Genomic DNA, 26972 nt, shown 5'->3' on the forward strand with positions numbered 1-26972 from the left:
CACATGGGATTACTTCGGAACTTTCAAATGGAGCATAATAATAATTTCAAAATAAAAGCCTTGAATATTTTTACATCAGGTAATTGCGCTTTTTGGCTTTATGTGACTTTTTTATCCAAAGCACTGTTACACAATGGAATAGTTTGGCCCTCTGAAATGAATCATACTGAAAATTTCAAAATAAAAGCCTTGAATATTTTTACATCATGTAATTGCTCTTTTTGGCCGTATATGACTTTTTCATCCAAAGCACTGTTACACATGGGATTACTTCGGAACTTTAAAATGGAGCATAATAATAATTTCAAAATAAAAGCCTTGAATATTTTTACATGACGTAATTGCTCTGTTTTGCCTTTATTTGACTTTTTCATCCAAAGCACTCTTACACGTGGTATTAGTTCAGAACTTTAAAATGAAGCATACTGAAAATTTCAAAATAAAAGCCTTGAATATTTTTACATCAGCTACTTGTGTTTTGAGCATTATATAACTATTTTAACCCAAGGACTATTACGCATGGGATTAGTTTGGCCCTTTGAAATGAAGTTTAACAAAACTTCCAAAATAAAAGCCTTGACAACATTTTAAATCGTACCGAATTGTGCACGTCCGCCTCGCTTAACGTTCTTGCGGTTCTCCGCGTGCCACTGATTACGTCGCGGCGTTCTTTAGCGTCGACGCCAACTTGTGGCGCGACGACGCCGTGCCCGAGCCCGACGGGCGCGCCTTGGCAGGCCCCGGCTAAATTTCTTCCGAAATTTTCTAGTTTAGATTATTCTGTGCTGTCAGTTTAAAACCTGGGTTGTTTGTCAGTTCTTTGTTTTTTTTGTGTATCTCTTGTTTTTTGTGATTTATATTTATTAGACCCGAATAATAGTCAATGAAAGTTTCACTAAACAGATTTATTACATTATTTATTCAAATAAAAAAAATATTGTCCAAAATATACCTTCTCTTTTATTATAACAATTTTACAGTTGAAGGAAAACGTACTTTTTTTTTCCGTTTTTCGCTCAATTTGCATTTCTTTGAACAACAAAGTTTTATTGTCACATCTGATCGACAGAAAGAAAAAAACCAACATGTTATCAACGAATGGGTGGCCGGAATTGTGCAGAGGAAAATACAAGGAAAAAAATGAATTGGGTAACATTCTGCAACATAGGCAATCAAAAAAAACCAAACATTTTTAATTGATTCCAAAATAAAACAGTGCATTTATATTACGTTTTCCCTTTTCATCTACATCACAATCATATTCCACAACCCTAAATAAGATTACGAGAAGAAATTCCCAAATAAAATCCTCACCTTTTTTTAAAAAAAATATACAGATTAAGACATTCTTATGTTAATGTTGTTTCAAGTATTCCAGTTAAGATGTTGCATGTTTTCTGAAGTTGCTGTTGAAATGTTTTTGACAATAGTGAAGCGCCAGTATTGGTAATCCGATCTAACATTTTGCCTTATATTGGAGCTACATAAGGGGAAATGTTGCCTAGTTGCCAGTGATCGGCCTTCGCCTCGTCTTTCTTGAACCTTGTTTGCCACATTTGGGGTTTGAAAATTGTTCCAGTTTGGTTTGACTACAGACATGTTAGGTCCGTAGTTACGCTCTGGCAGCCGTTTCCTGACGTATGAAGATCAACGCTCATCTGCCTTACATGAATTGCGTGTTTCAAATTTTGAAGAGTGTCTGAGCCACTGAGCATAACATGATTCTGACCTGGTGAAACAGGAGGTCATGGATGTTTATTTGAAAAAATAGACTTGTAGATCAACTTAAAAAAAAAAAAAAAGAATACAATAAATTAAAATACGTTGGTTCGATTTATTGCCCACGAATTGTTACCACACGTGCGACACCAGTGATTATTATATTTTATTTTCCCCATTCATTTCATTTTATTTTTTATGGTGAGAATATCGTACCACTCAAGATAACGACACCTGCTTTTACACAGCAGATATAATCAGTGGATCAACATTTTTATCATTCGTTTTAGGATGCGGACTGAAATAAGGGAAAATGTCGTCATTGAACAGACACTCGGTGAACGAGAAAATGTGCGACTTGTTCGTCACGTCGTAAAACGACACGACGGCTTCCTCATAGTCGACGAACACTCCGACCTTTTGGGGTTTCTCGTTCAGCGGGAGGCTTGTGGGGGGTACCGTCAGGGCTGCGTACTTCCTGTCTTCGAAATGCACGGCCACCCAGTAACCGTTGTCCGTGTTGACCTTGAGCACCCCCTTGCGGTTTGCGCTCCGCCGTGCCACACCCAGATCCCAACCGCTTTTGTTTTTCACCTCTACTTCCCAGTACGACCTGCCGCGGTTCAGGCGATTGGTCCCGAGGACGCTGCCGAACGTGTCGAACCTCTCCGGATCGTCAGGAGCTTTCGGCTTCTCTCCTCCGTCTCTCACTCTCTTCCCGTCGTTGGACAGGACGAGGCACCGGTGGGCCGTGGCTGAGTCCAGCTCTACGTCCACTGTGGTCAGACAGGAAACAGCGGAAGAGTTGAGGGTTGGGCAAGAGTCACGATGTGGTTAAGAACCAAAATAAGACAAGGATGGGAGAAGCATGATGAACACATTGTAAAGGTCAAGGGTGGTCAATAAACAACAAGGTTGGCAACAAGAAGAATAATGGGCACAGACTGAGAAATAACAGAACTACTTATGCTTAGTACTTGAATGCTTTACAGTGGAACCAATTAGCTCAATGGGCCAGAGAGGTGAAGGGAATATGACTGAGAAACTAATGGGGTCTGAGTAATAGATACAGAACGAAGAAAACACAAGTAGGGCAGGGAATGAGGCCTGAATTTGGTTTTCACTTTTCTCTGATTTTCTCTTCACCAAAGGGGTGGTGTGGTTAATCACATGTAACTTATGATATGGCCATTAAATTTCCACACTGGGTCAGGTTGCCTTACATAATCTTTTTTTCTTCTGTGCATACTTCTGATAAATTAGCACAGTGCAAAGTTAGCGCGTTAGAGAAACATGATTTAGCATTTTTCTAACTTTAAAAGCGGCATCTGTTGAGTTGTTGATAGATGGTGGATATCAACATGGCTAAAGTTAGTTCTTTAGCATTAGCTTCTGCTACGTCCCATGTTAGCATAGGACTTTAGTGGAGCTAATGTTTATAAATAGCTCCTGAGGTTTAGCACCGCTAACTTCTTGTCAGCAGTGCCCACCACTGAGGAAATATTTTCATGAAAGTTGCATTTGGTATGTTAGTCTTTGTTTGATGCTCTGAAATATATTTTTAATTGAGACAAGAGCAAAAACAGAAGAAATCCAAAAAAAGTACATTATCGAAGCAGTGCATGTTACAATTTACATGTACATTTTTGGGTACACACACCTGCGAAGGTTGCAATCCTTTTGAGCTCTGTGGAAAAAGAACAGAAAGTGGGTAAAACACAAATCCTTCGTAAAAAAAACAACATACTTTGGGTTTATTCACACCAGCTCTGTTTAGTGAGCTGTAATCGAACTCCTGTTGTTTGCCTAGAAAGTCCAGTTTGTTTAGAGAGGTGTAAATGTTTAATCATGCTGAGACCGACGACCAAAATTGCGTCATTTGGGAAAAAAACAAAGATTTACCGAGGGAAGAGAGGTTTTCCAGATGCCACTGGATGTCTTTCATCATGGTAGATGTTGTTGCTTTCAGGGTACCAAAGGAGAAGGAAGTGTCAACTTTTAGATTTTTAATCCCTTTGGAGTCATCCAGGTTTGAAAGTGGAACGGCCTGTGTGTTTCAAAGGAAGGAGCAAAGAAGGACGAGAGTTATAGAAACTGAAACGTTTTTCTTGTTTTGCTCAAATAATGCTAAAAGAAAGGGTGTGAAGGTGGAGGGACTCCTTACCTGCAAGTCTTGGCTTCTGTCCAGTTCATCAATGGAGTCTCTGAGTCTATCAATTTCTCCTTGCAGCTTCTGCAGGAGATTCTGTTCGTCTCTTTTGACCTTTCGTCTCCTAAGAGCAGAACACATAAGGCTTTTAGTTTGAGCAAAACATAGTTGCTCCATCAACTCGATGAAATTGGTCTGCTGTCATCTCAAGTATGCACAACGTTTAATCAAATCCCTATTACGTTAGTTTGTATGCATTTCAGTGGCAAAGGAAGATATGATGGCTAAGGAAAATAAAGCTCCAGCATCGTGGCACGTGTTGTTAGACATGTCCACGTACACAATGGGAAACTTTGTAAAGCATCTCTAAGGATGTTTTCAAACCAGTGGGTCCCAAAGTGTGGGGCGCGCCCCCTAGGTGGGGCGCAGTGCCATTGCAGGGGGGGCGCGGGAAACGGAATGGATGAATAAAAAGAAAAAAACAGTTACACAAAAGTGTCTCACTGTAAAGATGGTTTGTAGTTTGTTTTGTTGCAACCTGAAGTGTGAAATAAACTTCAGTGGAGTTTAAAAACAAAATATGTGTATAGGTTTATGTCTGGTTGAACAATGTCTGTGCCCAGTTGATTTTTTTAAATTTTTTGCGGGGGGATTTTATTGTAATCTATAGGGGGGGCCCAAAAGAAAATCTTTGGGAACCACTGTTTTAAAACTGTTACTGAGATAAACATGGCTAACCTCTTCTCGATCGGCTCCAGAGCTTTCTTCCGAGCATCTTCCACAACTTTCATCACCTCTGAGAAGACGCTGTGGATCTGCAGCCATTCAGCATCCAAGCTGCCCTAAAAACAGGGATGGGGATAAACAGTGGGTACGTCTGAAAAATCCCAAATCATGTCCAACACGGCAGCAGCGTCTGCAGCTCACCTTGCAGCTTTTCACGGCTGATCTGACTTCAGTCATCTTCTTCTCTCGGATGTGAATTTTCTGCTGTAGCAAGACCTTCATCTTGTCTTGCTGTGCCTTGACAGAAGGTGAAAGTAGGTGTAGAAATTTCTTAAGGGCTTATCATGATAGAAACGGTGGGAATTCACAAAGCAGAGCAAACTGCCCTACTATGTGAAATGGGTTTGCTCCTGCTTTCCAAAGCGGTTTTGCACTAAACACACACAAGCGCGAAATTTCCTGCAGTCAAAATGACTGCTAATTGTGACCAAAATGAGTACAAATATTCCCATTTCATCTACAGCTTGCAGGCTAAATTCCATCTTTTAAGGCAAAATTTACAGTTTTAGGAAAACCATATTCTGTCACCTCTGGGCGCCATGGACACGTTGTCTTATTTAGAGGGACTTGATGTGTCTCACTGAGAGCTGATCTTACTGTGACCATTTTCACACCATTAGTCCACTCCCTCGCATGTGTCATTGAGGCACGTCCCATTCACTAAAGTCAGTTTTGCAACATAACTCATTTCATCACTCGGTGATAAACAGAAGTAGTACGCTGACAACATGCTGCTACAATGGCTTAGGAAACGGGGAAAAGGGAGTAAATTTCCAATGTTAAAACACTAGCCACTATTAAAACAACAAGATAAATGAGGGCAACCATGGCAACCAGTTACCCACCAATATCTTGTTAGGCTAACAAATCACATCAGAATGTTTTCAAAAAAATTGTGATAATTCAGGTCTGGTCTTAGATAGCATGCTAAAAATGTTTTACCTGCAGCAGCCTTTCAGCCTCTCTTTCTCTCTTCTTTTCACTAACTGCATCCTTATGTGTGTTTGTTACAATCTGTGAGTCTCCGTCATCCTGTAAAAAGGAAAAAAAAAAAGTTAAGCATAAAACAGTTAACCAGCATTAAAATAAAAATAGAGAATCTGACGTTTATTGATTATTGAGAGGACAGTATTACAGTAAATAATAAAAAAAGAAGAAACAATAGCCCATTTCGTAAGTCAAAAAAAATCAGAGGTTTACAGATGTGACCAGCTGTGTCAAGCTTTACATCAACGCACTTTATGAAAATCTACAGGTGAGGCTTTAACTTTAACTTTCTAAAAGTGCAGATCTGTGCATCTTTCAGGCGTGACGTTATATCTGTCACATTACTTATAATAACTTGCATTGCGTTTGTAAAACATTGTGTTTCCTTGATGGCTGCCTTTAATGGCTGTGCAGTTCTACTCACCCACTTTACTCTGACACCCTAAATATAGTCTGGCGCAAAAGTCCAACTGTTCTGAGTTTCGTGGGACTAAAATAAAACACACATTTTTGTATTTTGGTCTGCAAAAAATGTCAGCAAACCTGGCATCTTTTTTCTTTCACTTCACTTCAGGCTTGAGCTACAAATGGGTGAAGGAAAGAGAAAACTAACTAACTATCCATAACAATAACTATCTACTACTATTATTATTTTCAATCATATTTAAGATATGATTGAAAATAATAATAATATTTTAATGTTATAGTAAGAATTATTATTGTTGTTGTTATTAATACAAAATAATAAGTATAATAACTTTAACATTATTTTTCAATGTGTGGATCACTTGGGCTTTTAAACTTAAAGCTTAATCGCTCTCATTTGGGTCAAATTGTGTTATAGTCATGTTAAAAATAAAAGCAAAACAGCACCATCTAGTGGTGGTAATATGGCGTAGATTTTGGGTCATTCTGTCTAATGACCCAACATAAAGGTTATTACCTCAGTACGCTTAGATTATTTCATGTTTAAAAGGCATCGTGGCAAAGAAACAGCTTTAAGATTTAAATGTAAAGGCATTCTTATGTTTTGATGGGGGTTTTTTTGGTCAGTATATTTTAGGAGTAGTACACCACATTCAGAATCAAAGAGAACAATATTCTTAACTTCAAAAGAAAGAATAACAGAAGAGAAGTCAAGTCCTCTGCAGGCGTTGTCCGAGGATCGAGAACCACGGCGGGAAGGTTGTGGAGTCTGGAAAACTACAGAGGGCAATCAATCGATCGATCGATCAATCAATCAAATTTTATTTGTATAGCACATTTCAGCAGCAAGGCATTTCAAAGTGCTTTACATCATATCAAACACAGAAACACAATGCAACATAGGATCAATAATCAAAACACGACATTAAGTCAAGTTCCATCAATAAATTTGTAATTGATTACATTTCAAATACAATCCTAAACAGGTGGGTTTTTAGTCGAGTTTGCATCCATAAAGGTTTACCTGTTACACTCCTACTGTGTTATATGGAACAAAATACCTGTTGCTATTTTTATTCCCCCTCAAGCTCACAATCACGCAGTTTAAAACGATGTAGACAGCATTTTAATCCGTACACCTCTTTCACTGAATTTCGAGCAGGGACTCCATCGTCCCTCGCGGATTTTTTTGTGCAATTCTATGGTACCTGTTAGTGTCTAGAATTTACAGGGTTTGCGTTACGCGCAATGACCCTCAGTCACTCGCCGTTTTTCTTCCGGCACCAGGCTCCGTACACCTCTCACAGAATTTCGCTCTGGGACTCTGCCGTCCCTCACGGATTACTCCTTACTCACACTAAATGTCGCTACACGTATTTAATGTGTTGTTTATAAAACTTACGCGACGAGTCGGACTCGGCCAGCAGGATCCGTGATGGTGGAGAGCTCACCAGATCTGTTGACGGGGATGATGCATCTGTCTGCTGAAAAAAAGTATTGAGGATACATTGTTAAGGACACAGTTTCATCCACAAAGACCAAAAAAACTCAAACTGAAAACTTGTTGTACCTGGGAACCAAATGAAATTGCGGTAGTATTCGAGGTTGGAACCATTTGTTGAGAATTTTTTTCATCTGGTGACATGTTATGACCGTGCCAGTCCTCCACACTTCGTTGGTTCATGTCCCGTGTTAGGGTTTGAGTCAGCCCATAATTCAGTTGGGTGGGGAAGTTTGGAGACATGAACAGTTTCTGTCAGAGAGAAGTGAAAAATGTTTTGACTTCTTAACTCTCACATTTACCAGTCAGTGATTGGTAGAACTCAATTTACATGTTTGTGTATCTGGAATTAGCTCTACCTGCTCCTTTGCTGGAGTGTTCACAATTGACCAGTTGTTCATTTGATTGGGTTGCTCCAACATGTTGCTCCGGAAGTTCTGGATACTCTCTGGGATCCTTGCTTCTTTTGGCGTGGACCCCATCATCCTCTGATGAGCTCCCAGGCCATGGAAAGCTTCCAGGTTCCCAAATTCTGAAGGTTCTTATTGAGACGCATCAAAAAACGTAATTTATTTTAATCAACAAATAATTAGTTGACTAAATCTTTTTCAGAAACAGACTTTTAGAAGATGCGGCAGAGAATTATTTGGTGATTAGTTGACAACAGAGAAAATTTGTAAACATCAAGTGTTATTGTAAGCATCCATGCTAGGACAACCTAAACGTCCGATTCTATACAGGAAGTTATGGAAACAGTTTGTCCACCATTTTCTGCTAGCAAGCTAAAAATACTGACTGTTCTGCACTGACATGATAGCTGTGTGCAAACTCTGGGCTGGTAAGTTTCTCTAGGTTTAAACACTTTAGGATCAAAGCAATATGATGGGTTATTTTATGTGCATTAAGTCTTATCTCAACACATGTTCAACATGTTGGCACAAAACAGAGCAGTGGACTTTAGCCATTGGGGTTTTCTTTACACACTCACGTGATATTTCTTTAAAGTTTAGAGGGCTGAGTTAGGTCGTTGCGTTGCCAAGCGACATAATGGTCTGACGAGGTACAAAATGACGCTTGCTAAAGTATTAGTATCAGAGGACTCTGAAATAGTAATTTGATTTAAACACCTAAGTAAAGGTTTGGTCTTTAATTATTCTCACTTAAAATGTGAAATATCAAAATCATAAAAAATAAAAAAATAAAAAATCTGGACAGAATTTTTCTACGCTAAACATACCTCCTTTGGTTTTTGCTAAACAAAAGAGTGAAAATAAATTTTTGAATAAATACATCTTAGCTACAACTAAACCCACAAACACTCATACTGCAGGCAAATCAAAAACGTTTTGGAATCAAGGTGAGGCAGACAAAATGATCATTGCCTATCTAAAATAATAGGCAATGATCATTTTGTCATCATTGCCTATTATGATGACAATAATAGGCAATAGTTTAGCTTACCTAAACAATTAATGTGTTTCAGCCAAAATGTGAAGCACTTACCAAACCTCAAAGCAGTCTTAAAAATATCCATAGAGAGGTCAAATGAGCTGATTAGTCTTGGTTGGTTGTAACTTGGTGGAAAGAAAGCAAACTGTTTGCTCTCCGGGATGTGCATTCCCTTGGGTGTGCATCCCTTCTTCCCCTGGTGAATCCTCAGGCCCTGGTAAGTGGTAACTTTGGACCAGCCGCAGTGGCAAATCTGGAGACTCATGTCAGACAGGCTGGGACCTGAGAACCCAGACACAACATCAGTTCTTTCCAGTCACTCGTGAGACCAGCTGCACTGAACCATTATTTACCTTCTCTGTTGGGTCCTGTGATCAAGTCTCTCCTGAAGTTCCTGTTAAAGTGCAATCAGTAAATGTATTATCAAATATAATTTTCTATAAAGATAGAAATGATCTGTAAAAGAACTCAATTATTTCATGGAACATTTAATTATTTCATTGCATATTTTATAATTCCATAAGATTTAATTATTTATTGATGCATTTAATAATTTTATAGTGCACTTAACTAATTAATGGGAGATTTACACACATGTATTTTATGGTATATTTAGTTCATTTTGCTGCCTCTCACCCTCCATACTCCAGAGTTGAGTTTACAATATAAAAACGTGGAAGTGTGTGATTTGTCTCCCTCTAGTGGTGCTGATTGTGTTGCACAGCTCAAAGCCTTAGACTGAAACTTGTTGCAGACAGTACTCGTTTAAACACAAACTGTAAGAATAATAAAAAAAATACTTTAAAGAGCTACTGATCAAAACAACGTGTGAGAAGACTAAACCTTACCAGGATCATTGAGGTGAATTAGAACGTAGCATCAGACAAGTCTGTTTCTCTTACTTTGAAATTTGCTTATCAAATGTAAGTGAGTTTATTTACATTTATAAATAAAATGTCGCATCATTATGAAAATACAAGCTGAAATTGTTCGTATGTCTGGTAGCCCAGATTACGACGTTACAAAACATTTCAAAGGAACACATGTAGAATATTTTCTCATGGCTAATATTTGAGCTTGCACAATGAACTGGATCATCGTGGTGAAAAGACAAACCGCTTACAGCTGCTTCATGTTTGTCAAGGGACTGGGCCACACAAGTGTTTGCATATCTAGGTAAATAAGTAGGATAACCAACCGCTGGATACATTTCAATAAATATCCCGGCTCTGACCAGATGAGGGCGCTGTGTCTGGACGTTTTCATTTCATGTGGGCTGTGACTGTCGCGATGCAGTTTGTTATCGAACAGTAGCAGGGGGGTGCACGCATATGCACGCCGCACTTTTCAGATGTTAATGTGTGAAATGTTTTGAGAATGATGCACCATTTTCCTTGCACGGAAAGTCCTGCAAAGTTATAACTTGGGGGAATAAAAGATACGTTAAGTCAGTGGTTCCCAAAGTGTGGGGCGCGCCCCCTGGGGGGGGCACAGTGCCATTACAGGGCAGGGCACGGGAAGCGGTATGGATGAATAGTAATAAAAATAGTAATAAATAATAAATAAATAGTAATAATAAATAAATAAATAAATAGTAATAAAAAAATTACACAAAAGTGTTTCACTGTAAAGATGGTTTGTAGTTTGTTTTGTTGCAACCTGAAGTGTGAAATAAACTTCAGTGGAGTTTCAAAACAAAATATGTGTAAAGGTTTATGTCTGGTTATGTCCGTGCCCAGTTGATTTGTTTAATTTTTGGTGGCAGATTTTATTGTAATCCATGGGGGGGGGGCCGGAAAATGTTTGGAAACCACTGCGTTAAGTAAGCAGAGACTCAATAGCCGAAACGCACCTGTAGGTTCTGAAGTCAGATGAACGAGTTCTGAAATATGTTTTATGTAGTGTAAAATTTAGCTGGCAATCAGATAATTTGTGAGAACGGACCCACACAAACTCCTGAAAAACAGTTATTCACGGTCTGTTCCCTGGCAAAATGCGCGTTTTAACTGATTTCTGGGTATAAAATAATATTCATTGTTTTTTGTTTTTTTGGGGGGTGGGGGGTTAAATGCCCATCATCTCTCGTGCTAATACCTCAGTGTTTAAATAATAACTCATTTTTGTAGAAGTATTTTTCTCTTCTATTTGTTGTTTTTAAAGCGCTAAATGTTAACACGAAGCACGCAATCACTCCCTGACCGGACTTTGAAACGGCCACGGAGAGATTTATGGTTTCCTCTCTCTGCGTCTGATTTGTTTAAGTCGGAAAGCAGAAACTGTGCGACTGACGTTTTGCCCCCCAAGCCGCAGAACACGCCTCATTGGGCTAAATTTGAGTTTTGTTTTCCACCTAAAGCACAGACACATTTTTGCCCCGCTTTTTCTTTTTACAGTCATATTTCTTCTCTTCCCCCACGGATGCCATGAGAACACTGCTGAAACTTTTCCTTTACTATTAGGCTACTCAGGATATTATCATCATTTAAATACTTGCGACTATTTGTTGTTGTTGTTTTATTTTTACGCGTCGCTGCCTGTAAATCATTCTTACAGTTCAACAAGCGTGATGCTAAACGACTAACCTGCATTTTGTTCACTCTGACAGACTTCCAGTGAAAGCCAATTGAAAGTGCAGACACTCACCTGACGCTGCCTCACGTCGCTGCGCCTCCGTCTGATCTGATGCTCATACCGCCTGTCTCTGCCTCTCCTCTCCCGATTTGGCAGCTGAAACCTTTCGGTTTCATTTCAGCCGACAGAAAGCAGCAAGTATCAGAAAGGCAGCGAGCAGCGTCTGTTGTTTTCTTTTAGTTGGACCAAATGCATTCCAATACTTTTGCTCAAAATGTGGTGCTGGTATTGTAAGAAAAAAAAGGGGGGCTTAAAAAAAAATGCTGTCAATCGATTAAAAAATTGAATTAGATTAATCACGATTAATCACTAAGCGGTTTTTTAGAAGAAAAAAAATGTTTAAAGAAAATGTTTGTCTCAAACCAAACATGTCTGAAAATTCTCCGTTTTTACAGATTTTTTTTTTTATGTTCAGGTGTTCGATGAATTCATTTTGTTTACGTTCATGTACAAACCTCTCATTTCATGTGACAACGAGGAGACAGTCGCCTTGATCCCATCCAGACCACCATCAGACCAAAACAAATAGATTTTTTGGGGGGACATTTCTGACTTTTGAAACTCAGAGATGTAAATCCCCCCCCCCCCCCCCCCCCCCCAGAACATTTCAGAGATAAATCTAAAAACGGTCTTGTTTTAAAAAATAAAAATAAAAAAAGATTTGAGTTTATTTTCCCAGAACTTTACTCCAGTTCTTTTATATCTTCAATGGCCCAAATAACATTGTTCTTCAGATGATCAAATAAACTACCGAAGATAACCTGAGTAAATACAACATGTGGTTTTGAAATGATTTTTGCGAGAGAAAAGCGATGCAAGCCTCATATGAAGGAAGAATTGCACCAAAGCATTGATTGTCAGTGGGTTTACTGTTCTGTTGCATAACCCAGGTGTTTTTGAGTTTAACGCCAGAAACAGGATCCTGCTGGAGAGCAAAAGTTGTGTTTTTTACTGTGGAATTTATGACCTTCATTTCCAAATCAGATGCACTTTTGCTTTAATTTCAAACAAGGAGGTCGGTCCCAGAGGCGGTCCTAGCCTGTCTGGTGCCCTGGGCCAACCACTTTTCACAGCACTAATTTGTCTATAGTTGTGCATTTTAGACATTTATTGAGATGCACCTGTATTAATTATGTTTTTAAAAAAAAAAATAAAGATAGTAAATAATCATGAACCCCTCCGTTCATGATATAATTGTCAAATTTATCCATAAATATTTGTATTTGCCTTCCATTACAGGTAGCTAAATTCAGAGTGAAGGATACAGTGGTGCCCCCAAAAGGGGGAAGAAGAGGGCCACGGCCCCTTCTTGGCAAAAATGTTTTCAGTAATAATATCCAACCCATTCTCACTCCCAACTAATCATATATTGACGCATGGGACGGTCCGTCCTCGTCACATGTTGACGCGCAGGGTACCCCTTTCGCGTCGATATGTGACGCAAGGGGTTTTACACTATGCCTTACCGTACTTTTTGCCCTAAACCTAACCAAATCGTTGGGTTTTGAAGGTTCGGCAGCGGTTGCAAGAACCCTTCGCGTCAATAATCCACGTAAAACATGTGACCTGCCCAAATCGTCAACATGTGGCGCTGAAGGACCCTGTCCAAGTCGTCACATAGTGACGACATGTGACGCATGGTCAGAAATCGTCCCAACTCGTCAATATATGACGAGTCGGGAGTGAGAATGTGTTGCAATATCACATTTTTCTGGACTTGTCACTAGAAGGACACAAAGAAGCCATTTAAACATTGAGCACAAATATATTTTCAAGCCCATATGAGGTAAAAAAAAAAATAATAATTAAAGATACATCAACTACTAAAAGAAAAACACTGGACAAGAGTTAGTTTTACAAATTGAAATATAAAACTATTTTTTTAATCTGTCATATATAAAAACATACATGTGATTTTAAAGCCTTCAAATGTGCGGCGGCAGGAAGTCGGGTTATGTTTCTGGTAGAAAACACAATGGGAAAACTGCAAAGAAACAATGGGAAGCAAACAAGCAACATTTCTGTAGGAGCAAATAAGTAGCATTTTTATAATGTGACAAAACAAGGAGCAGGTCATGGAATAGGAATACCTTTTATAAGACACACAACCTTCAACACAGTAATAAAAAAAAAAGTTGTAACAATCAAAATGTCCTAAACATTCATACAATAATGTTCTTCAGCCTTCACCCTAAAGACAGCTTCACTCAAAAGACACATTAAGTTGTAACGATTATTACATTATGAGCAGTCCCCTCGATAGACATGAGGTATGTTTATGATGTAAATAATTTCATGTTTTAAACATTGTGAGAATTAGACTGTGCATTTTTTAATTGTGTGCTAAGCAGAAGGTACTTGAAGTCGTAAACGTGATTTTCATTTAAGATCTGTTATTTCCAATATACTTAGAACAGCCATATTCAGAAACACAGTCGAACCGTAACGATGCCTAAATGGATAATTATAAAACCGATAAAGGTGCAGGTGACCATGGCAATGTGGGACTTGAAAGCCAAGATGAATCAGTGGTATTTTCATACGGGCAGACTTAAAAAAATAACTGATACAAAAATGACAGAACACGAACAAAACTCATTGGTTTCTGATCGGCGTGACCGCTGGCTAAGCAGGCTAGCTGCACAAGATAAATCACCATGGTAACTAACGCGCTACCGCTTTTGTGAAACCGAATCGAGGCTTAATTCAATAACAAATTCTGTAACAACAAGAAAACCATCAGACGTAAGAAAGAAAAGAAACCACACTACCGTGGTTTCTCTTTCAAGAGAAATGGAAACCCAAGAACTCCGGCTGGTGCATGTTTGAACTGATGAATTATACTGAAAGGCTGCTTTTGTTGTTGTTGTTTGTTTCCTAAGCATTCCCTTTGCGGCGTGACACGCCCAGACAACAGCCCATCTGGTTGCTAGCAACTCCCACTCTCAGTTGGAACAGGAAGCAGCTCAACCTGAGTGTCAGCGTTTCGGTTCAACTCCTAAAGCCAGACCATTCCTGCATGTGTGTACACGCTGACGCCTCTCAACTCCTAATCTCTGCCGAGCCTCTGTACAAGGACCTGAAACCCACACAACCCATTTGTTTGCTTATTTCATTGAATCAAAAACATCAGAAGTTGCATTAACTCCCATTCAAACCTGCAGGGGAGTTGGGAAGCTGTCAAATACCTACACAGTGATGACCTCTGCACTGTTATCAATTCCACATTTGCTACAACATATCTGTGAACACCGGGTGTTCCTTGATCACAGAAAGCAGCTGAAACACTCTTCATTCAATTTTACGATGTTCACAGGAGTCTTTTAAATTTACGAGAGAGAACATTTTCAGGAACCTTTGTCGGTATCCAACGAACAAAAACCGCAATAAAGTATGCCGTAAGCCAAACCATCAACAAGGCATATCAAAGCATAGCATGAGCATGCTGATGTTAGCTTAGCCTAGCAGCACAATGCGTTTTTTTTTTTGTTTGTTTGTTTTGTTTGGTTTGAGTGCTGTCATATTTGTCAAGTCTGATATGAATCAACCAGAAACGGGTGATGAAGCCGCGCTAGCTTTAGGTGACGTTGTAGTAGCCGCCATGCTACATGACAGGCTATTGGCCGGATTTCACTGCTGCTCTATCCTCTTGCAAATTCAGTTTTATTTTCCTCTCTTTTCATTCACTCAATTACGAAACAAGAGCAAACGGTACGTGTGTGTTGTTGTTTTTACCTTTTTAAAAGGTTTTTAACTGTTGAAAAACAATGCAAAATCAACCACAGGTTGTTAGCATTGAGCTAACATCTGTACAGAAACATGACCAGAATGCTTTGATGTCATTTTCTTGACGAGTCTTTTTAATAATGATTGGATTCTTCTGTCCATGTCCCTTATTACCTGCAGCAGTCAAATTATTTTCCATTTTTACTTGAATAGAACCTGATTGTCTATTAAATGCTCAAGCCACTATAACAGTTAATCCTTTCCCAAAGATTTCCATTCTGTCCAAAACTGTGAGGCTGTTGTACCAAAAGTGTATACATTTTAAAAATAGTTGATATTGGATGCATACATGGAGAGATACTCTTGGAAATGCTTACTTCTCTACTTCAAAACTTTTTACAGCAATGACTTTTATTTTCATTTCTCTCTTTTAGTTGGACAACTTCTCCCTACATGGTCCTAGTTGAAAACATCCGAGCCAGGTCCTTCACCTGAAACACCATAAAACAATAAGTCAACCATCTGATGGCACCATAAACCGAGCCATACGCAGGGTAGGTGGAAATGTATGATTTCCATCTACCAGAAACTAAAGTGTGGTTAAAGTAGGCTGAAGTGACGTCTTACCTTTGACCTACTGGACAAACCTGCGACCTGAGACGCTTCATCTGCTGCTGCCAAAAGTCAGAAGGTTATCGTGATAAACTTGAGAGTAACAGCATTTTGGAACATCTGGGATTATTTAGCAAAGGTTTTCATACAGGGTTTGTGTTCCTGATGCCTGGTGGGCTTTTGTGCTGCAGTTTTCATTTTGGACGGGTTACATGTTGAGTCTGGTAACCTCTGCTGGAAAACACAGATTAGACCAAATTAAGTCTTAAAATAAAACATTATTCATGTAACAAATATGAAGAAAAAAAAAAATCTTCCATTAAAAATTAAATTACTGATAATCAGATGATCTGTATGGAACCACCGTGTTTAAGATGCATCCAATCAGAGGGCGAGTCTCTTTAGTAAGGGCGTAAATGTAGAATAATGTTTTCCTTATAAAGGAAACTTAAACACTCATTGACTGCATGTTGTTTGACGACTTCCAGGGAAAACATTTTTTTTTTTGACTCAATCTTTCCTGTTGTGCTTTAACACACCCAGACACCAGCTGGCCCAGTTGTTAACCAGCAGCTTCAACTGTTGGAACAAGAAGAGCTGCTCCTCCTCCGGGTGTCGGCTCCACCAAGATAAGACTTCAATGTTATAATATTCAATATTACATATTTCAAGGCGGCACACGTACTGAAAAACTATGTTTCTGCCAAGTTGGACCTATGCATGTGTGCACACTCCTTGTCCTAACTCCGTAAAGGCCACTAAGGCCACAAGGCAATATTTTCATTAAAATGTTTCAACTCTGCATTAATATTTAGTGAACCTGAGTTAGTAGAAGCAATTGTTGGTGTTTATGTAATATGTTTAAAGCTTGGTATATTGTTTTATAATGTATTTGCTCTTTAAACTTCTTAACAGCTTTCTCCCTGACCTGTCTAATGGCTTATTTGTTCATTAACTTCAGCTAATGCTAAGGCACTAATCAAACATGACTTCAGCTAAAGCACTAATCAAACATGACCTCAGCTAATGCTAAAGCACTAATCAAACATGACTTCAGCTAAAGCACTAATCAAACATGACCTCAGCTAATGCTGAAGCACTAATAAAACATCATTTCAGCTAAAGCTAAGCACTAATCATAAACAGTAGTTCCGCTAATGATAAAGCATCACACCAACACAGTATTTAGCGGAGGACAATGCTAATGCGCTAAATTCCAATTCAAATTAAATATGCCAATGAAAGACTACAACTCACGAGCACCAATGTCATTTTAAATTATATGTTCGGTGACCATTTGATATTTATGTTCATATCTTGTTCTCTACTGTCTATGTTTTTATTTTTGTTCTAGTTTCTTGTTTAAATTTTACAGTAAAACTTAATTTAGGGAAGCTAAGTGTGTTAAACATTTTCAAAGTGGGCAAAAGCACTTTATCATAAAAAATCTGCTCAGCAATTAACGCATTAGTGCCCATCACACACCAAGCGTTTTTTTTTTTGTTTCTCTATAAGCAACTTAATTATTTGCAAAGTCAGTAATTTAAATCAGGAGGCTGATAACAAAGATTAACCTCAAGACCACAGATGTTACAAATTTATATAAAACATTAGCAGATTTTACACAGAAGCAAAGAAGTTAATGCATCTACCTATTAAGTCTATAGACTGAGATCAGAGAATAAAAATAAATACAGGTGCCGTACTTGTGCTCGTTGTACTCTGTCATGATCCTCCTTCTTTAGCTGACCTATTGCATCCGTGGATGTGGGTTGTGAAAATCTTTGAGCCATCAGTTTTACCTGTAAGATATGAAACTTCTCAGTAGATACAGCAACAACAACAAAAATGGAGCGAGAGGTACCAAATCTACATCGTAAACAATGCAGCAGCAAGCAGAAGCAGGAAAATCATTATTCAAATAGAAGAACAAACTAACAAATCTCTTTCTCATCTGGTGGTGGATACAGCTTTAAATGAAACACCTGTAATGATCTGTGTCCTAGGCCACGTTCCTCCTTCGGCCCGGCCGCAGTTTCCTGCGTCGAAAACATCTGAGCCAGTTCCTTCACCTGGAATGCGTTCCACGTTAAGCAAAAACATCAACGTGGAAGTTTGTTTCACTTCACAAGACATTCAGCAAGGAACCCGTCGTACCTTCATGCTGGTGGGAACGTCAGGCTTTGCTGCTTCACACGCTGCAGAGAACATCAAAACGCTAGCTAGCTTCGTTTTCTAGAACAATCAGAAACCATTCTGAGGGAAGACACTTACACGACGACGGAGCCTCCTTCTGTGGCACTGCTGCCGCTGTTGGAGTTAGGCCAGGTTTTATGTCTGTTGCTCGCTGCGATAAATAAAATAAAACGTTTATTGTGGTAAATTATTTTTAATGTCTAACCTACAGGTGGGTATTACCTCTACTTGAATCAGGATTTATTGTCTCTTTAGAAGACACATTTGTACCAAACTTTAACTTTCTGGCTGATGCTTAAAGATGTTGCTTTAATATTCCCAAATAACATTCTTTCATAATGATGTCAAATCTCTCGTAGTGCACCAGTTTCTCCTAAAGCAAAACAACTCCGCAACATGAAACTACCTCAAACTATGTCAAAGTTGTATCGTAAAATAGTTTGAATTTTTTTTAGCCATTATTCTAGAAGTTTTGTTTTTAAAAAGACTTTCTTACTTCCATATAAAAACTTTTAGGCTACTTTTTAAATACAAAACTGATCATACGTATTTTTGTAAAACCAAAATGAATCGAATTAGATAATTGACATCATTATTATTGTTGCTTGTTTAGTTGAAAGACAACTGCTTACTTTGGAAAACATGTTCAGAAAAATAAATAGGTAAAAATTTAAACTGATTTATTGATCCATGCTAACCGTTTAGTCGGTGATCAAGCTAACTTAGAATAGCAACGCACTGTTATGCATTCAGTCCATAGACACCTTCATAGCATGTAGTCAGTTTTACACTATGTAGCCACTAATCATGTATGTGTGTACTGCGGTTATCACACTGTCTCTCTTTATCTTTTTATAATGTGTATTATGATATGTGTGACAATTATGGATGCCACGGGATACCTGAAGTTCCCATGGAAATAATGCAGTACTATCTTATCGTGCCTAGTCATAAACATATTTAGTAATTGAACATGAAGAGTACAACGTTTGGCAGCCATGTTGGATTGAGTCCAAGTCAGGCGTGTCCTAGTATTTTTTTTTTTTTTTAAGGATCGGAATTGAGAATTTTATTGACAACTGAGAGCTTATGAGCTCTTGCTTTATCAAGCACATTCCATCAAATCAACATTAGGCAAACAGAAAAAAAGAACGTCAAAATACAGTTGATATTCAAAATCGGTACCTGCCATTAAAATTAAAATCCTCCCCAAAGGGACGTTAATATGGATAATAACATAATGCCATAACTCATTTAAGCTCACAGAAGCATGGTGTATTCACCTTCTCCTGCCTCTCTTCCACCTTCGGTTGGATTCTAGATTCCTGGGCTGGCATGGCAGAATGTCTTTGAGCGAGAAGCTTCACCTGAAAGATTCAATGCCGCCAAGTACAATCCATTACAAATGGGCACAAATGTGGGAAAAAACACAATCTTGCAACAGCGGCATTTCCATTAAATAATTAAATTAAAATCGCACATGAACAAGCTTGTTCACACAATAAAGTTGTACATAATACATGAATTATGTGTTCATAATTCAGCCATCAGAGGAGACATCGACATTATTATTCAGGCATTGTAGCGACAAGCCCCGCCTACTTGGGATAAGCTAGGTATTCAGCGTTTTGAATAAATTGTAGTCGGTGATTTTTACAGATTAGAAGAGCTGTGGAGTCAACACATTTGAATGATACACAATTTTTTGTGAACTGCGCGATGCTGAGAGAGATCTGGTGGGGAAAAAAATGATCCTCTACCACTTCCTGTCGTCTTCTTTGTCATTTCCGCCAGTAGTAACATCTGGCTGTTGATTATGTGACGTTTCCATTGCAGTTTTGTGAAATACACAAATTTTGATGCGGTTGGAAAACCACCTGATCCCGGTGCAAAAACGTAGCGAAAAATGTGCGTTCTTTATTTGTGTCGTTTCAATTTGCGCCGTTCTACAGTTAATGGACTCACACCACCTGCAGACCCACAGTCAAATGGTAATGAATAAAATCAACATACTACTCGTGGGTGTTCTGATCTGGGTTTCTCCTCCGTTCCTACTGTGTTCTCCTGGGCTGCTGAGACGGAAAACATCCGCACCAGTTCTTTCACCTGAAATAAGTAGAACGGTTAGAGCCGGGGCCGAGGATACAACTTTAACACAAGAAGCCCAACAGGTTTCCAGTAGAAAACTGTCCTATATTTTTTACCAAGTATAAAACTCTGTACCTTCAGTTCCCTGTTGGCTCTTTCCAAGTGATTAGTAATGTCTCGCCCACTCAGCTGCCTCACTCGGAATGAACGCAAGTTCCTTTTTGGTGGCACCACAGGGGGCGCTGCTCGGCTCACCTGAAAACATGTCAACTAAGTCACTAAAAATAAATGCTGTGACAACATCTGGCATGGAAGTAGTAGTAGTAGTAGGGATTTTGTGAATTAATTGAACTTTCGATTGAAAATGGATTGAAATTGGACCTGTTATTAAATACATCTGTAATTTCATGACTGACCAACACAACGGGGCACATAATCAAAGAAACAAATCAAACTCTGACAAGTGTAGCATATGCTACACGTACAGAATGCATTGTTATCGCAACATCAGTGTGCGCAATATTCATACCACAAGGATTTTTTGGAGTGCAATAATTGCTGGTTAACATATTTCAAATGTTATGAACTAGCATTTTACATGCTAATGCTACATTTAGCCAACTGGTTGATAAATGCTGACAATCACAGAATGACGGAGGCACCGAAGGTTTCATAGCCTAGCTCTGCCTCAAAGTTTTCTACGTCTTTAGCCTTGATGTATCTACAGTGTTCCTTAGTATTCATAATGCTGTTTGTTCATTACTGTTTTCTTTAAAATCTATAAAGATTTGAGCGATTTTAACATGGAAAAAGTTCACCTTCCTCTCTGGCTGTTGGTTTAGCAAGAAATTAATCTGTTACATGAAAGCGAAGACACAGAGTGTTAACTTCTACAGGTAGAATGGAACAGCACTACAAAAGAAATCCTAGCTATTCCTTTGGAGTTTTGCAAACCTTATTGCACAGTAATCTAGCAAAGGTTGTTTAGTAAGCTTATGATGTTACATCAATCATCAAATACTGAACCTGCACCGGTTCTTCTTTCTTGTTATCTTTCTTTATGTCTCCATTGGCGCTGGCTGAAGATCCTTCAGCTTTCTCCGGTGTCCCAGTGAACGAGAGTAAGCTCTTCCTCTTAGCTGGAACCGGAGGTTGACTTGTTGAACGTTTGTTGACAGATTCATTTCTCTAAAAAATAGACGGATCAATGCAGTTTCATTGCAAACGATTCGGCCATGAATCAGTCAAAAAATATTGCTCCATTTCTCTTTCAGTCAAATGCGTTTGTTTTTTTGTCTTCTATTTTTGGGAGAAGGAGAACGGGAAAATGCAACCATATAATTTTTTTTTGAATGATGTGATTTTTGTTTTTGTTTTGAGGGGTTCTTGCTTCATTTTCTAAATTCCCAATCAGCTCTCCAGTCAACTTTACAGTTAAATTATGCCATTATTCTGAATGAAATTAACGGCATTCTAGACTAAAAAAAAAAATTCTAGACTGTAATTTGATGCCATCAACTTCAAAAAGCCATGTTTTTTCACAGAACGCTTCACATAACTTATTCAAACTTGCCCCTTTAATCATGTTCTGGTAACTGGGTAACGTTGGGTTTTCTGTTGCTTTACTACACCCACTAGCAAATCACTTGTCATGTAGATGGATCTGTTTAGTGAAAACCTGTGTATAACACAAATCTGTAAGAAGAGACGAATTGGTAAGGGGGTAATTGTTTACCTGCTCAGCAGCTGCTGTTTTTGTTTCAGTGGGTTTCTTGAGTGGATGTTGTTGGGCTGCAAGACCTGGAAGTAAAAATGTCAGGTAGTTAGTTTCAACTTCGCGACTCTTCGGTCCACTCTGCTGTTGTACGAATCATTTTATACATACACGATTGGTTCTTCTCCAAAGATTCAGCTTTTATTACTGAGTTGGTTGAGATCCTTGATGATTCATCCACAGTCTGACTCAGATATATCACAGTTAGATAATACATACAGAGTTTGCGGCTGCACCTATTTGCTGTTGGTTTTGGGTTATATTATTGCTACACTCGAAAAATTGAAAAAGTGGTTTTACCTCACGAGCAGAGTTCATCATTTTTTCATCTCTCCTCTTTTTATATTTCTTTAAGCAGTTTTGTATTTCTTTCAGCAGCTGAGATCTTGGCGTTCCTTGTCCCGATGTCGGTAACTGTGAATTCGTCTTTCCGCGCGGGACGTCAGTTGGCGCGCTTGGATGTTCGCTAAAAGATCTGTGTCGGTCCTCTGGTTGGACGGCTGGAATTTCGCCGAGCCAATGGTTAATCTAAAAGGTCGGAAATTATTTAAACGTTAAAAAGTATTCCCAATGTAAGAACAGTGCGTTTTAGGAATTTGCTAAATGTAGCAGAAATACGGGAAGAATTTGTCTTAAATATTAAAAAAGGGGGGAAAAAAAGAGAAAAAATGTAACTGAAGAATTTGTATCAAAGTGGATAACAGATTTTCCAGCTCTACCAGCAAATAAAGCGAGGACCCGTTCCTCTCTGCCGAGGCTGTACTGCGGTCATCTGGGTATCTTGGAATACAGGCTTCCAGAGCTGCAAAGAAAACGATAAAAGAAGAATTAGATTTTACTTTCAAGCTTAATTTTGTTTCTTATTCTCCAAATTCACGGAGCAGGATGCTCTTGAGGCGTACGTGACACGGGCTCCGCCTTGATTCTAGATGCTGCCGTTACGTGGTCATTGCAGCTGACGGCGCTCCAGCGCTCCTCAGAAATCTGAAGAAAGAAAACATACAAAATATCTTTTAAAAATAGTGACTGTAACTGTAATGACAACTTTTACCACCTCCCCCTTAGCTTAAAGTGTAAGCCATACGCGGTTTGTTTTGGCTAACAACAAACACTTCACGCTCACTGAATCTCGTTAACTCAAGGTATGTGGTTTAAGACTCGCACAGTGGGGTGAACCCATTAAAAAGCCTGTAAATATGTTCGCATACATGCGTTATAAATTTGGTGGTCTTGTCTGGTCAACACCTTATTTTGTTTTTTCTTGTCCCAGTATCCCACTGGGCAGTAACTCAGCACCCCAAACAATTTGAAGAATAAAGCACAAAACCTCATGGTATTGTTTAGTTGCAATTAGATAGAATGCTGGTGGTGAAATAAATCAATAAATTAGCTGATACCCTTTGAAACAGACAAGGCAGTTTGTTTAAAAGGTCTGTTTGAAAGAGCACAAGCATCCAGCTAATGTTTACATACTTAGCTTTAGCCACTAGGCAGCTAACAGCAGCTAGTAGCAACTAGAAGAGAAAGCTGCTTGTGTACTTTCCCGTCTTTGTACGTAGTGGTGACAAAATGCCTTCAAAAAGACTTACTGGTCCAGTTGTAAGTTATAATCGTTCAGCTTTATTCAACAGGTGTTTGTCTTTAATGATATAAATGTCCATCTCTTACTTCAACTGCCTTCTGCTCACTTTTCATCCCGTCTGAGACGGTGTATTTGACTGACAATTCAAAAAAAAAATTCCTAAAAGCCTGGTGATTAAATAATAGTTAATAATAGGTTTATTTTCAACGTACTATGATAATACTTTATTACGACGGAGATACTTAATAAAACCAGAAACTATTTCATCCCAGATAAATAAAATTTAAGCAACAAGGTTGGTATATACAGTAATTGGGTATATAATCTTTTACTGTTTTTTTTTTTTAGCTCTGTGATCAATTGTCTTTAATAACTGAAGTATCTTTGACAGCTAAATAATCAAAGCTTAGTGCTTCGTCTTTACCTTTAAAGGTGTGAAGCGTTCCTCCAGCTGATGGCGTGACTTTGACCTTGTTGCTTTTTGAGAAGAGGCTACAGGAAACGCAGGAGTTACGGAGGAAAAAGGAAACGCTGAGATTAAACAGGAATTTGGTTAATTGCTATGTGGGCCAAATTTGACCGTCACATATACCTGACTTGTTCTCTTTTTTGACCTCTGCTGCTGATGTGGGGTTACTGAAGTTTCTCATCCTTGGTATTTCTGGGGAATTCTGTCAAGTCAACGGGAGAAGTTTAATTTAGGTGGTAGAGATTTTTCTCACTGAACTGACACTATTACTGTTCAATTTCCATTTGTATACCTCCTCCTTCCTATGAACTTTCTTTGCGACCGGAAGTTTTTTGTTATCTGGTTGTGGTTTCCAGTGGTCCCTCCAGGCACTCTGCTCTTCCTTGGGGATCCTCAGCCCCTTCGGCGTGCAGCCCATCATTCCTTGGTGGGTCCTCAAGCCGTGATAATTCGTCATTTTCTTCCAGCCGCAGTGACACGTGTGGAGGCTCATGTCTGAATAATAATTTGAACTTTCTGCCCATGACATAATTTCAAGAGTCATTTATCAGTTTTTGAGTTACCCCTCTGCTCAAAAAAATCATCTTGAGACACAATTTGGACAGCCCACCGATTTTGACAGCGCTCCGGACTTCCAGCTTGTAACTCAATTTAACGTTTGTCTGTCCTCCGTGACTCCACGTGTACTGCTGCTGAGGCTCTGCGATCCTCGTACCCGTCGGTGTGCAGCCCATTCTGCCCTGGTGGACCCTCAGGCCGTGATGGGTGGTCACTTTGGTCCAACCACAGCAGTGGCAAACCTGAAGGCTCATTTCTGCAATCGGTCTTGAGGAGACAGACTACGACACAAATACCCAGGCTGTTACTAATCGGAACAGTTTCAAACAAGAACAGATTTTTTTTTTTTTTTTTGGCTTTTATTCATGGCATTAATTAATCAGTCATGAGCACCTGTGTGTAATAATCCCAAGCCTCTGGTTGTGAAGTTGGATTACATGGCATTTCTTTGTCTATTACAAATATCATGTAATAACAAACCCTATTAAATTCATCCAGTAAAAATAAGATACTGTATGGATGTGATGTATATTATATAAACATGAAAATTATATTGTTAAAAACAAGTTCTGAAGTTTAAAGTTTTATACTATTTATTGTTAGCTTTATGTTTACTAGCCTGGTTAAGCCTTGTCCTACGCTACTTGATTCATCCAGAGGGTCTGGGCTCTCGGCTATTGACAAACAATTTCTTCCTGGATGGATGGACCAATCCTTAACATTTACCCATGACGAAAAAAATGCTCCAGTTGCTATGAAGCTTACCGGAAATCGACTGCGCAGTAAAAAAACAGTCCTCCACTACGAGAAGAGACACTTGCTGAGCTGAGGGAGGCGGCTGTTAATGATAGTTCAATATTTGGAGACGTGGCCAACACAGAATGAGAGGGTTTCGTTTACTTCCTCCGCTATCATTGCTCAAACTAGGACAGGCCGGCTACAAAATCTAAAACATCGCAGAAAATCAACGTCATCATTCGCTGCTTGTCCTTCTGTTGGCCCAGTAGAAAATCTACCAGAGAAATCCATCTCAATACAAGAAAGTCCAGACGAAGCAGTGAAGGGAGATGAGGATCTAGCGGCATTGATTAGGAAAGCAATGCCCAGGCAGGAAGGTTCAAATATTGCCATCAATTAATGTAGCTCTTGACTCCTTTGATAAACCTTTTTAACTTTTAAGTTAAAAAGGCTTTTAACTTAAAAGTTAAAACTTTACAGGGGCGTTCAGAAACGCCATCAACCCTGTTTTACATTCTAACAAAACAGATTGTACTATCCATTGGCTGACTGCCCAATAAATGATCACATTCATAAAAAAATAGATATTGTAAGAAATATGTAATTTTTTAAACTTGATATGTATATTCTAATGACATGATATATTGGTCCACTATGCTGGACTAACACGAAAAGTATGAGTGGTGTAAATACCACATCGATATCACCGAATCAGGTCACAACATACAGGTAACTATACAGTTGTGCTACCGGTAGTAAACACAGATCATAATCCAGTGAGTTTGAGGGGGAAAGAAGAAGGAGAAATTGTACAGTGAACACCTCAGACCACCATAAGAGATGCAGAAAAAGGAAATGAAGAACAAAGAAAAGCGAAATGGCAGCCCAGTCCGAGGTAGTTGCATTTACAAACAGAGCATCAATTCCTTTAAAGGGCGATTTAAAAATGTAAAGTTGCTGATCCCTTTATCTGCATATTACCACGTAAAAATTGCTTGTGAATTATTTGAGGAAAAATAAGTGAAAATCCCTCCAACGACCCCATTTCTGTTTGTACAAGTCTGCAAAACAGAAACACGTGACTTCCTACAGGCGGTCCTGGTAGCTGATAACGGGTCCACGCTTTAATGAGCAAACATAAAAACAGATAACGCTGCGTATTAATCAACTTGGGAGGAAAACGCACGCAGACAAAAACGCAGCGTTAATGTTAAAAATGTTACCCCAACCTAAAGCTCCAGTCAGGCTTGACGGATAACCTGCTGTCTGCATGCGCTGGGTTCATTAAACGGCTTCCAAAATGACGCCATTTTACAGAAATATTACAAATATTAAAAACTTCTCACCTCAGACTTCCTCTCTGAGCTTTTTTCCGCTGGAACAATAAAGCGCTATTTCTTCTCAGTGCAGCGTGACGCTGACGGCTCGTTGTGCTTTCAGTTTCACTTCTGCCTAAACAATATTAAGAGCGAATCCCGCCATTTGTACCCCCGTCCCACGTCTGTCTGGGTCACAAGAACCACACGATGAGACGTTCAAAGACACTGGGAAAACTCGTAAACGTAAAACAAACGTCAAAAG

At 39.0% G+C, this 26972-nt stretch overlaps 2 protein-coding genes across 7 annotated transcripts; both read right to left on the reverse strand.

Annotated features, from left to right (window-relative positions):
- Nucleotides 1-886: 886 nt before the first annotated feature.
- LOC116732809 (E3 ubiquitin-protein ligase TRIM21-like) lies at nt 887-11756 on the reverse strand. Of its 2 annotated transcripts, none has more exons than XM_032583284.1 (14): nt 11661-11756; nt 9371-9411; nt 9072-9299; nt 7928-8109; nt 7638-7820; nt 7470-7548; nt 6750-6844; nt 5597-5686; nt 4796-4891; nt 4607-4710; nt 3884-3992; nt 3622-3766; nt 3380-3406; nt 887-2495 (listed from the first exon to the last, which is right to left on the reverse strand). In XM_032583284.1, the coding sequence occupies exons 3-14, from the start codon at nt 9280-9282 to the stop codon at nt 1960-1962; spliced, it is 1857 nt and encodes a 618-aa protein (XP_032439175.1). In that variant the 5' UTR covers nt 9283-9299; nt 9371-9411; nt 11661-11756; the 3' UTR covers nt 887-1959. The 2 variants fall into 2 exon arrangements, with proteins under 2 accessions (XP_032439175.1, XP_032439174.1); XM_032583283.1 differs by having other exon boundaries at nt 7470-7551; nt 11661-11755.
- A 1740-nt stretch (nt 11757-13496) lies between these two features.
- On the reverse strand, nt 13497-26896 carry LOC116732808 (uncharacterized). 5 transcript variants are annotated; one of them, XM_032583281.1, is made up of 21 exons: nt 26738-26896; nt 24706-24934; nt 24388-24611; nt 24219-24297; nt 24051-24118; nt 22947-23028; nt 22764-22846; nt 22345-22572; nt 22156-22228; nt 22006-22070; nt 21303-21458; nt 20406-20525; nt 20196-20288; nt 19466-19549; nt 18261-18333; nt 18144-18184; nt 17972-18058; nt 17693-17788; nt 16136-16220; nt 16002-16048; nt 13497-15865 (listed from the first exon to the last, which is right to left on the reverse strand). In XM_032583281.1, exons 2-21 carry the CDS (start codon nt 24905-24907, stop codon nt 15824-15826), a joined length of 2028 nt encoding a protein of 675 aa, XP_032439172.1. In that variant the 5' UTR covers nt 24908-24934; nt 26738-26896; the 3' UTR covers nt 13497-15823. The 5 variants fall into 5 exon arrangements, with proteins under 5 accessions (XP_032439172.1, XP_032439173.1, XP_032439171.1 ...); XM_032583282.1 differs by having other exon boundaries at nt 16002-16045; nt 16136-16217; nt 21297-21458; XM_032583280.1 differs by having other exon boundaries at nt 16136-16217; nt 21297-21458.
- Between the last annotated feature and the right edge of the window lie 76 nt (nt 26897-26972).

This window comes from Xiphophorus hellerii, chromosome 14, assembly GCF_003331165.1.
Source record: "Xiphophorus hellerii strain 12219 chromosome 14, Xiphophorus_hellerii-4.1, whole genome shotgun sequence".
NCBI lineage: Eukaryota > Metazoa > Chordata > Actinopteri > Cyprinodontiformes > Poeciliidae > Xiphophorus > Xiphophorus hellerii.